The sequence below is a fragment of the Apis dorsata genome, unplaced genomic scaffold (assembly GCF_000469605.1).
Source record: "Apis dorsata unplaced genomic scaffold, Apis dorsata 1.3 scaffold_139, whole genome shotgun sequence".
Taxonomy (NCBI): domain Eukaryota; kingdom Metazoa; phylum Arthropoda; class Insecta; order Hymenoptera; family Apidae; genus Apis; species Apis dorsata.
In genome coordinates, this window is record NW_006263431.1 from 34,568 (window position 1) to 44,321 (window position 9,754).

Here is a 9,754-nt window from a genome sequence, read left to right on the forward strand (position 1 = left end):
TTGTACTGAATGAAAATATGTAAATTTTACGGTATAATGTTATATCGAATTTGTAAGTAGTGTAGAAATAGAATATTTTGCACGTAACGAAATATACAAATGACAATACACAAATTAAATTATTTGTTAGGTCCATGAGCATAGTACAAAAGTGTTTTAGCTTTATGTACTTACAAGAAATGTATTTAGTATGTACCTAGTTAAGGAAAAAATAAATTATTCTGAACAGATAATGGAAATTTAAATTCAGTAAAGCATCTAATTTATAAAAAATCATATAATTTATAAAAAAACGAATGTTCAGAAATATAAATATTTTGTTTAAAAAAAAAGCAAATAAAGTCAATAATAATAAAATAAAATTTTTTAAAAAGTATTTTTGTTTAAAAGATATTTAACTTATTAAATAAATAATCTTTTTAAAATTCTTAAATAAATAAAATCTTCAATATATAATTATATTTTAATATTATAATATAAAATAAAAACATATTTATGTATTTGAATTTATTACTGAAATAATTTTTAAAAAGTTTATATTATAAATATATCTTATTTACAATATTAACAATTTAAAATATAAATAATTAGACAGAAAAATTATAACATGTTTTATAATTGATAATATATTTTAATATATATGTCAAAAAATATATAATTTATAAATATATAATTTAAATATATTATATATTTAATTTTTGATTTTAACTTTTAAATGATAAAAAAAAATATATTTCTTTCATAATTATATAAGCTTTTTACAGTAACAATATACAAATATGGAAATTATAACTTTACATAAATCTTATTGTTCTCTATAAAAATTGTCATTTCTGCTACAACATATGTCTTAGTTTCGCATTTAAAAGTGAACTTTTTTATTTATATATTTCAATCCTAAATTTTTTGTCATTATAATAAGAATTATTATACAAATTTTTTAAACTATAACAAATCTTAGTTATGCTCTTGCATCATTAATTGTTGTTGGAACTTTTACCTCAATTCCATCAAGTTCTTTAGTCATTACTATTTGACAGCCTAGTCGTGAGCTGAAATAATAAAGAAAAATTTTGAAAAAAAGAGGTAAAATTACCAAAAAAATCTGAAATGTTATTTTAATATTTATTTATGCTCAAGGATTTATAAATAAAAGATTATGAAAATTTATTCACATAATTTTGGTTTCATAAAATTCAGAGCTAGAAAATTGAAATTCTACTTAAAGATACAGTGATCTATTGTATGATTATTTATTTTAAAATAAATTTTATAATTATATTTTATAATTTTATAATTTTGAAAATAATATTGCAATATTTGGTTTTATATTAAAACATAAATTATATATTTACAAATATTTTTTAAAATAGATTAATAAAATAATTATTTAAATAATTAAAATATTTAATATATATTATATATCATTTCATATATATTATAATATGCATGTGAAAGTGATTAAACATGTAAGTATATATTTCTGAATTTTCTTAATAATAATGAACCGAATCAAATTCCATTATATTTCAATTAATTACAAAATTATTTTTAATTTTATTACTTTTATTTTATATTAAATTATTAAATTATTATTGACTTACGTGTCTGTTAATTCATATGCTAGATCTAACATATCTAATTCTTCATCTGTTGGTTTGTCAGGAAGTGTATCATAAACTTCTTTTGGAAATATCAAATGACATGTACTACAAGTTAATGTTCCCTCACAAGCACCTACATAAATAACAATATATCTTAAAAATTACTTATTTAAAAATTATAATTCACTTATATGGTAGTGAAAAAAATATGAAATATTATTTTTTTTTCTTACAATTATTCTAAAGTAAATTATATTTATTATTTATAAATATATATTTTATTATATTATTTTAAAGCAAATTATGTTTTTTTAGAACATACCATATCCATCTAAATCAATTTCATTGTTTACTACTATATCTAAAATAGTATCTCCAATTTTTCCTTTTGCTTTGATTCTTTCTCCACTTGCCTTAACAAATGTTATATTAACTCTAGAAATAATTAGATTTAAAATAAGATTATTCAAAAATACATATATATAAATACATATATTCATAAAATTCATATCATATTATATATTATACATAAAATTTTATTTAATTTTTTTTATTTAGATAAAATTTTCAAATTAATTTTAATGATGTTTTATAATATATTATAGTATATGCTTGTATATAAATATACATATATGTATATGTAACGCGTCATGTTTTTTTTCGAATATATATTATATATGTATACGTAGTAATAAAATTAAATTACATTATACTATTATTATTTATGATTTATAATAATAAAAATAAAATACAATTGTTATAATGCATAAGATTTGCATAATTATTTTATTAATATTATTATATTTTTAACTGTTCATAATATTGCTTTTATTAATACTACTCTATTAATACTATTTGTTTCAAAAAAAATTGCGTCACTTACTCTTGTTTTTCTGAAAGTGGTTGTGTCGTTGATGTTCCTCTTGTTGTCTGTAAAAAAGGCAACATTGTGTTGCTTGTGAATTTTGAATAATTCGAAGCAATGCAGAGAATTGATCTCGAAAACTTTTGAAATTGATTTACTAACGCCATTCCACTAGTATAAATATGGGACACTACGTCGAATACCACAAAAGTATTACGATAAATACCAATTATAGTTTAATTGTACTTTGTACAGGAACTTTCACGACATTCTTTCGATCAAATACTACTGTGTTCTTTTGTGACGACAGGTTATAAAATAGTATTAACTGACATGTACCGAGCACGTGTTTCAAACCATGTGTTATAACATGAGAATTGCCACTACAAATAATTGATTTATTAAAAAATAATTTTTTAAAAAATTATTTGATATTATATAAATATAATTTATAAAATATATATTATTTATAAATATATATTTTATATATATTATCTCATTTAGTAATAAAGTATACAATTTACTATTAAAAATCTAAATATAATTTGTCTTTTATATTTTATATTTTTATTTTTTTATTGTTCTTCCTAATCTGCTGTTCTTTCTAATAAATATGGTAAATTAATTGCGAACTTATATGGAATATAATTATTGTAATTTAAAATGACAATAAATATCATATAATAATTATATATGTAATTTTCAATTTCAGAAATGAATTTTTTAATAAATATAAAATTAATATTTATATTTCTAAGTAAAAAGAACAATTTTAGTTTATTACATAAATAAACTTTGATATCTTAAATCTTATTTTATTATTATTATTAAATCTTTAAAAATATTTTAAAAATATTAATATAATCATATTATAAATAAAATAAAATACAATTAGTGATAAATAAATAAGAATATTTAATTAATTGGTGTTAATCATTCTTAAAAAAAAATATTTCTTGAATAAATAGATATCTATTGTTACTGATCATAGAAAAGTTTTCATATTATGGTTGGCATTAGTGATAGTATTATCATTGTTTACAATTTGTTGCGTTTAAAGAAATGTAACAAATTAATTTTTCGGAAAGAAATTTAATATTTCAATGAAATTATTTTCATAAAATGGCAGATGATAATGTTCTTTTCATACGAGGAAATGGAAATGTATGTGTATATTTTTAATATCAAATTTAGGTTATAATTATTAATAAGTTAAATATAAGTACTCGTATAAAATACATAACTTGTTGTTTTTAAAAGAGCACAGAGCATAGTGAAGATGTGTGGGATGATAGTGCATTAATAAAAGCATATGATAAAGCAATAAACTTAGCAAAAGAAGAAGTAGGCAAGCGTATGGGAATAGGCATTAAAAATTCTGAATGCAAACAAAAGTTACAAAAGCAATCTAAGCTTACAAGCAAACCATACAAGGTCATGATTTTATTATAATTTTATAAATTTAATTAATTTTAATTGAATTCTATAAAGTGGAAGAAAAATTAAAAAATCATTCAGTATATTAGGAAAGAAATATTTATTTTTTTTTATTTACTTATGATATTAATATATATATTTAAATTTTTTATGAATAGAAATGGATTGTAGGGGCACCTTGTCGTGCAGTATATTCAGAAGATGGTGAAATTTATGAAGCAATAATAACAAAAATTTATGAAAATAATGGAACTTGTATTGTAAAATTTGTAGGTAATATTTTTAATCTGATTGTAATATCACTTAAAAAATATATTAAAATCACATATATATATTTTATAAATTTTGTAACTTGTCAAATGACAAGATTTTTTTTTTAATATGTTTAGGTTATGGCAATACGGAAAAAGTAGAATTGAATTCTCTTTTGGAATCAGAAGGTTTACAAAGTCAGATAGCTCAACAAAAAAATGCTATGGAACATAAATTTGATGAAGAAAATGAAGAGATTAGTGAATCAAATTTTTCTACAAATATGAATTCAAGAAAATATAGTGGAGAAAAAATGGATTGTGAATCTGAAGAAACAAAAACTTACAAACATCAATTTATGCCTGGAACATCTTTTAATTTAATGGCAGATACAATGCCACCTGCACCTCCTTTACCTCCACAATTAATGGCTAAGTAAATAAAAGTTTTATGCAATGTTTTATCCAAGCATTTTATATTTATCCATGTAATTATAATATTTATTTAAAAAAAATTAAATTTAAATAAAATTTGTTAGATTACCAGATAATGATGCAGAAGCACTTTCGAGTATGTTAATGTCATGGTATATTAGTGGTTTTCACACAGGTAAATTATTTATAAACTTATTTTATATGAAACTTAATGGACTATAATGGACTATAATATTTGTTTTACAGGTTATTATCATGGTTTAAAACAAGCAGAGAAGAATCAAATAAAAAGAAAAAATTGTTGATTATACATTCTTTTAACATGAAATACAATTTTTATATAATAAGAATAATAATATTGATATAAAAAATCACTATTTATTTCATTCTTTCATTTTATATGGTTTATTAAAATCTTATTATTAGTTGTAGAAAAATATAATATATATTAATTATTATTTAAAATAGAAATATAAATTTTATTTTATTAGATTCATTTGTTTTTCTAAAAATAATTTAAAGATTATAAAATACAAGGATATATGTTATTATATAGTATATATAGGATATATTCCAAAAATATTGAAACATGCATAAACTGGAGATTTCTAAGGTAATTTCAACATTTGTAAAAATTTTCGTTATGATTTTATTAACTATTAGCGCGTAGTTTAGTAATGCAATAATAGTAGCATTAGCTATGTGTGGCAGCTTATTACAAAACTATAATGAAAATTTTTGCAAAGGAAAATGTTTGAATATGTTGCTTTTTATTTCAAAAATCTCCAGTTTAGAAATATTCCAATATTTTTTGGACATCTCATTTATATATATTATTGCATATATATTATATTACTATATAATAGATCAATGACATTTAATATATTTTTTTAATATAACTTTTAATATAAAATTAAAAAAAATTTAAGTATAATAATATTTTAATTAGTTGGTTTTTATTGGATTTAATTATTTATTATTTGTTATTTGTATCCCAGTTATCATATATATCCGTATTGGTTACTGTAGGTACTGTTTCTTTAAGTAATTCTTTTAATATTTCAATATTCCTTAATTCATATTTCAAATCTGTAATAAATATTTCTTTTTTTTCAAGATTTTTCCACATTGGAGTTACTTCTAACATCCATGCTTGTTTACAAAGCAATTTTATGTCTGCACCAGAATACTGTTTAGTATAATTCATTAAAAAGTCTACAATATTTTTATTCTTTAATAAATTATCACTGAGATATAATTTGAATATACCAAGTCGAGTAGCTTCATTGGGTAATGACACGTATATTCGTTTTTCAAGACGTCTAAGTAAAGCTGAATCAATATTCCTATCAAATAAAATCATTATTATAAAAAAATTCTAGATAAAAGAATAAAAAATTTAAATATTTTAAATATAAAAGAGTTTTTACATTTTTTTAATAAAAATTCTATATAAAATATTATATAATAATGTAATATATAATATAAGAATCTTTTTCTTAAAATTTTTTATATATTTCTCACATTTTTTTTATTAATATTATTACTGTTACGTATTTTTATTGATTGCGTATCATTACCACGGACAATTAGTTGCAGCTAGAAGTAGTACATTTGAATTATCAGTAGATACTAATCCATCCAACTTAGTAAGAAGTTCTGATCTAAATCTTTTTGCAGGTTCAGATAACGAATTATTTTGTACATTTGTAGCTATCCAATCGATTTCATCTATGAAAATAATTGTGGGCGAATGGCTATAAGCAAGGTCGAATAAAACCTATTTAAAATAAATTTATTTCATATATAATAAATAATATAAATTGTTAAATATATAATTGTTTTTTAAATTAGTTTTTTATTGTTTTACAATAGTATTCTATTAAAATATATATATTATATTGGATATAACTTTAATTATATTATAATGCTTCTTTGAAGCATAATTTTTATCTAAAATATTTTTTCCAAAAATAAATGAGATATTTCAGATAATAAAGTTGCACAATTACTTTACGTATATAAGATCTTTCTTTTATTACAGGATAACTTACACGTATGTATTTTTCGGAATCACCTCTCCATTTGCTAACTAAGGAGCTAGCTGTTATATTAAAAAAAGTGCATTTACACTCTGTTGCTACAGCTTTCACTAACATTGTCTTGCCTATTTCGTCAATTTTTTATGAATATTATTATTTATTTGTATATAAAAGAAATAATGATATATGTCTTACCTGTGCCAGGTGGTCCATATAATAGAATACCTTTCCAAGGAGAAAATGGACCGGCAAAGAAGACAGGATATTTAAGAGGATATACAATAGCTTCTTTAATAGCTGTTTTACAGTCATCTAAACCTACTACATCATCCCAATGTACATTTAAATTCTCCAATACAATCTCCTATATTACAAAAGATACATTAAGATACATGCGATGAAATTATAATCGAATTTTGTTTTTGTTTCCTGTACAAAATATATATATATATACATTGTTATAGAATTATTATCAATTAAATTGATGTTTTTATTACATGTGATATATCGACAGCAATTTTTCGCAATTCTGAATTTGCTGAATATAGTTTTTCGATACATTTCCATATTTTTGATTGCATAAATTTTTCTTTTGGAATGTCAAATTCTTCTGATGAAACTTTAACTATGTTTTGATTGGAGAAAATCGGTTTTACTGTCATTGCAAGATTAATATTATTTATTTCATTATTTATTTCTTGTATATTATTTTCTTTCACTAGTTCACTTTGCGATTGTTTGGCAAGCATTGTGACTTTTGTCTTACTTTTTCTACAAAAATCATTTATTAAAATTGAAATCTGTATTAGTTTTATTATGGAACAATTCGATTATTCATAATTATATTTAACAAATAATAAATAATTTTAATAATTTTGAGTTTTTAAAAATAAGCGCATAAAATAATAAAATATTACGAAAGAAAAAATTTTAAATTTTTAAAACTGAATAATTTAAATAAACAAAACTTACTTTTTATCTATATTTGTTGCATTTTTTTTACAAAACATGGGATATTTATTGAATTTCATATGATAATAACTTTCAAATTCCATTATAATCCTTTCTAAATCGATATTATCGCAAACTTGAATATCGGAAACAAGTTCAGCTTCGGAGATTAGTGTTTCGCAAGTTTCTGTATAACTATAAAAAAAAATTTTTTAAATATTGTTTAAAATAATATTGATTATTGTATCTAATAATATTACAATATATAAATAAATTTAAATATATAAAAATAAATTTAAATATTATTAAAGCTAAATTTATTTATATACAATATATATTTATTTATATATTATTATTTATAATTATAGTATCCAATTATAAATATTGATATTTAAAATTATGTTAATATTAATATAATGATAATGATTTTATTGAAAATTTAATAAAAAGATTTATTATTAATTTATTATTAAAATCATAAGATTTAAATATTTTTTATTTTTAATTAAATATCACAGCCGTTTTTTAAGAATATAAATTTTACAGAATATATATAGACAGAAAGAATAAATAGTGAGAAAAAAATAGATATAGGATAAAAATTGTAGAATCAGTTTCATCTCTAGAGTTCACAAATAAAATATAATTTAAAGGAAAAGATAGTAGAAAAATAGATAAGAATTGATCATCAGCATTATTTTTTGAATATCAAAGAAATCTTTAGAGCTTAGATAAGATAGAATAATTCAGGATTACCATCATTTTTTTAAATTTTAAAGATCTCTTTTAAAAATACTCAAAAGATGACGTTAATCTTCAATTCTTGTTATCTTTCTAAATGTATTTCATTTGCGATATCTGAAGATGGCGTTGATTTTCAAATTTGTATACTATCTCTGTTCTCCTACTATTTCTTCTCCATTCTTATTTTTGGTATTATATACTATTATGTTATTACAAACGAAAAAACGAAATTCAAAATTCATAATTTTTCCTTCAAAATTAAAATATCTTGATTTTTAATGTAAAAATATAAATATTAGATTTTGATCTAGAATCTACAGTTTTTTGAAATAAATATTTTATCTAGTCTAGAATTTGATATTTATAAATTATTATAAATAGCAGATACATTATCTTATAAATATAAGATACATTCATTTAAAAAAATAGTATATATTATATATTCGTTAAATGTTTATAAAAATATTAATTATTGAATATAAAAAAGGATGTAATTAAATTATTTTAAATTTGTAAATATTTTTATTTTATAATTATTAATAAATTAAAATTAAATGATTTAATATATCGAAACATACGTATATATATTCAAGAAAAAATTTTAAATGAATAAATTTAAAATAAAAAAAAATTTATATTTATAATACTTACTTATTTTCGTTCAGATAATCATATATAAGATATAATATATTTTGACGACGTTGTGAAATACGATTCTCCTCCTAATTAAAAATTAATTAATTAATAATCTTTATAAAAAATTTTATAAATATCTTCTCTCACTTTTTCAAAATAATGGAAGAACGAAGTACTATTTTTTAATAATTTTTTGTTTGTTTATTTCAATTGTTATTATTAATATGTATTTTTCAATTATAATTGCAATAACTACGAAAAAAACAAGTCGTAACAAATAAATAAAATTAAAAAAAACTTAATTTTTTTATGAGAAAGTTTTGTACAATTTTGTAGGCTGTAACATTTTCTTACCTCTTTTCGTAAACCGTGACGCATCTTATTCATGCTTCCTTCCATAGACAAAACACTCATGATGATTATGATGAATATAATATTTTTTGATAAGCAGAAAAAATCCTGTTAACTCTTTTTTATGAAAAATAAACATAAATCTAAATATCTTATCTGATCTGTCTGATAGACAATAGAGTAAATGACAATAACTATAGATCCGTATCAATATCCGTAAAAACAACCCGGAAAAATATTAATTCGTCAGCTTTAAAAATAATCTCGAAATGATAATTATTAGGACAATTCATTCATAAAGAATCGAAGACTTGTTTCAAAACACAGATTCGTTGCTATGGTAATGTTAATTCTGTATTAGTTCACATATATATTCTATACATTCTATATATAGTAAAGCTTACATGATAACTTTACATATATATATATATATATATA

General features: G+C 19.8%; 3 protein-coding genes across 3 annotated transcripts; 1 reads left to right on the forward strand and 2 right to left on the reverse strand.

Annotated features, from left to right (window-relative positions):
- Positions 1 to 909: 909 nt before the first annotated feature.
- LOC102680796 (adrenodoxin-like protein 2, mitochondrial) lies at positions 910 to 2,851 on the reverse strand. Its single transcript, XM_006613301.2, has 4 exons — positions 2,488 to 2,851; positions 1,927 to 2,039; positions 1,605 to 1,737; positions 910 to 1,052 (listed from the first exon to the last, which is right to left on the reverse strand). The coding sequence occupies exons 1-4, from the start codon at positions 2,634 to 2,636 to the stop codon at positions 962 to 964; spliced, it is 486 nt and encodes a 161-aa protein (XP_006613364.1). The 5' UTR covers positions 2,637 to 2,851; the 3' UTR covers positions 910 to 961.
- Positions 2,852 to 3,456: 605 nt separating this feature from the next.
- On the forward strand, positions 3,457 to 4,964 carry LOC102680651 (survival motor neuron protein). The gene is made up of 6 exons (XM_006613300.2): positions 3,457 to 3,633; positions 3,730 to 3,903; positions 4,065 to 4,179; positions 4,296 to 4,593; positions 4,697 to 4,767; positions 4,839 to 4,964. The coding sequence occupies exons 1-6, from the start codon at positions 3,592 to 3,594 to the stop codon at positions 4,895 to 4,897; spliced, it is 759 nt and encodes a 252-aa protein (XP_006613363.1). The 5' UTR covers positions 3,457 to 3,591; the 3' UTR covers positions 4,898 to 4,964.
- Positions 4,965 to 5,529: 565 nt separating this feature from the next.
- Positions 5,530 to 9,727, reverse strand: LOC102680512 (katanin p60 ATPase-containing subunit A-like 2). The gene is made up of 8 exons (XM_006613299.2): positions 9,320 to 9,727; positions 8,981 to 9,051; positions 7,607 to 7,780; positions 7,132 to 7,405; positions 6,830 to 6,998; positions 6,647 to 6,759; positions 6,173 to 6,372; positions 5,530 to 5,938 (listed from the first exon to the last, which is right to left on the reverse strand). Exons 1-8 carry the CDS (start codon positions 9,377 to 9,379, stop codon positions 5,569 to 5,571), a joined length of 1,431 nt encoding a protein of 476 aa, XP_006613362.1. The 5' UTR covers positions 9,380 to 9,727; the 3' UTR covers positions 5,530 to 5,568.
- Positions 9,728 to 9,754: the final 27 nt, after the last annotated feature.

What these genes read in the sequence shown, in the direction of transcription:
- LOC102680796 (XM_006613301.2), bottom strand. Translation starts at nt 2,636, where the DNA reads ATGGCGTTAGTAAATCAATTTCAAAAGTTTTCGAGATCAATTCTCTGC. An exon ending in CCACTTTCAGAAAAACAAGA is followed by an intron (nt 2,040 to 2,487) that starts GTAAGTGACGCA and finishes AATTATTTCTAG; the next exon opens with AGTTAATATAACATTTGTTA. An exon ending in AATTGATTTAGATGGATATG is followed by an intron (nt 1,738 to 1,926) that starts GTATGTTCTAAA and finishes TTATTTATGTAG; the next exon opens with GTGCTTGTGAGGGAACATTA.
- LOC102680651 (XM_006613300.2), top strand. Translation starts at nt 3,592, where the DNA reads ATGGCAGATGATAATGTTCTTTTCATACGAGGAAATGGAAAT. An exon ending in TCATACGAGGAAATGGAAAT is followed by an intron (nt 3,634 to 3,729) that starts GTATGTGTATAT and finishes TGTTTTTAAAAG; the next exon opens with AGCACAGAGCATAGTGAAGA. An exon ending in TATTAGTGGTTTTCACACAG is followed by an intron (nt 4,768 to 4,838) that starts GTAAATTATTTA and finishes TTTGTTTTACAG; the next exon opens with GTTATTATCATGGTTTAAAA.
- LOC102680512 (XM_006613299.2), bottom strand. Translation starts at nt 9,379, where the DNA reads ATGAGTGTTTTGTCTATGGAAGGAAGCATGAATAAGATGCGTCACGGT. An exon ending in ATTCCGAAAAATACATACGT is followed by an intron (nt 6,373 to 6,646) that starts GTAAGTTATCCT and finishes TATTTTAAATAG; the next exon opens with GTTTTATTCGACCTTGCTTA. An exon ending in GCTGCAACTAATTGTCCGTG is followed by an intron (nt 5,939 to 6,172) that starts GTAATGATACGC and finishes TTTATTTGATAG; the next exon opens with GAATATTGATTCAGCTTTAC.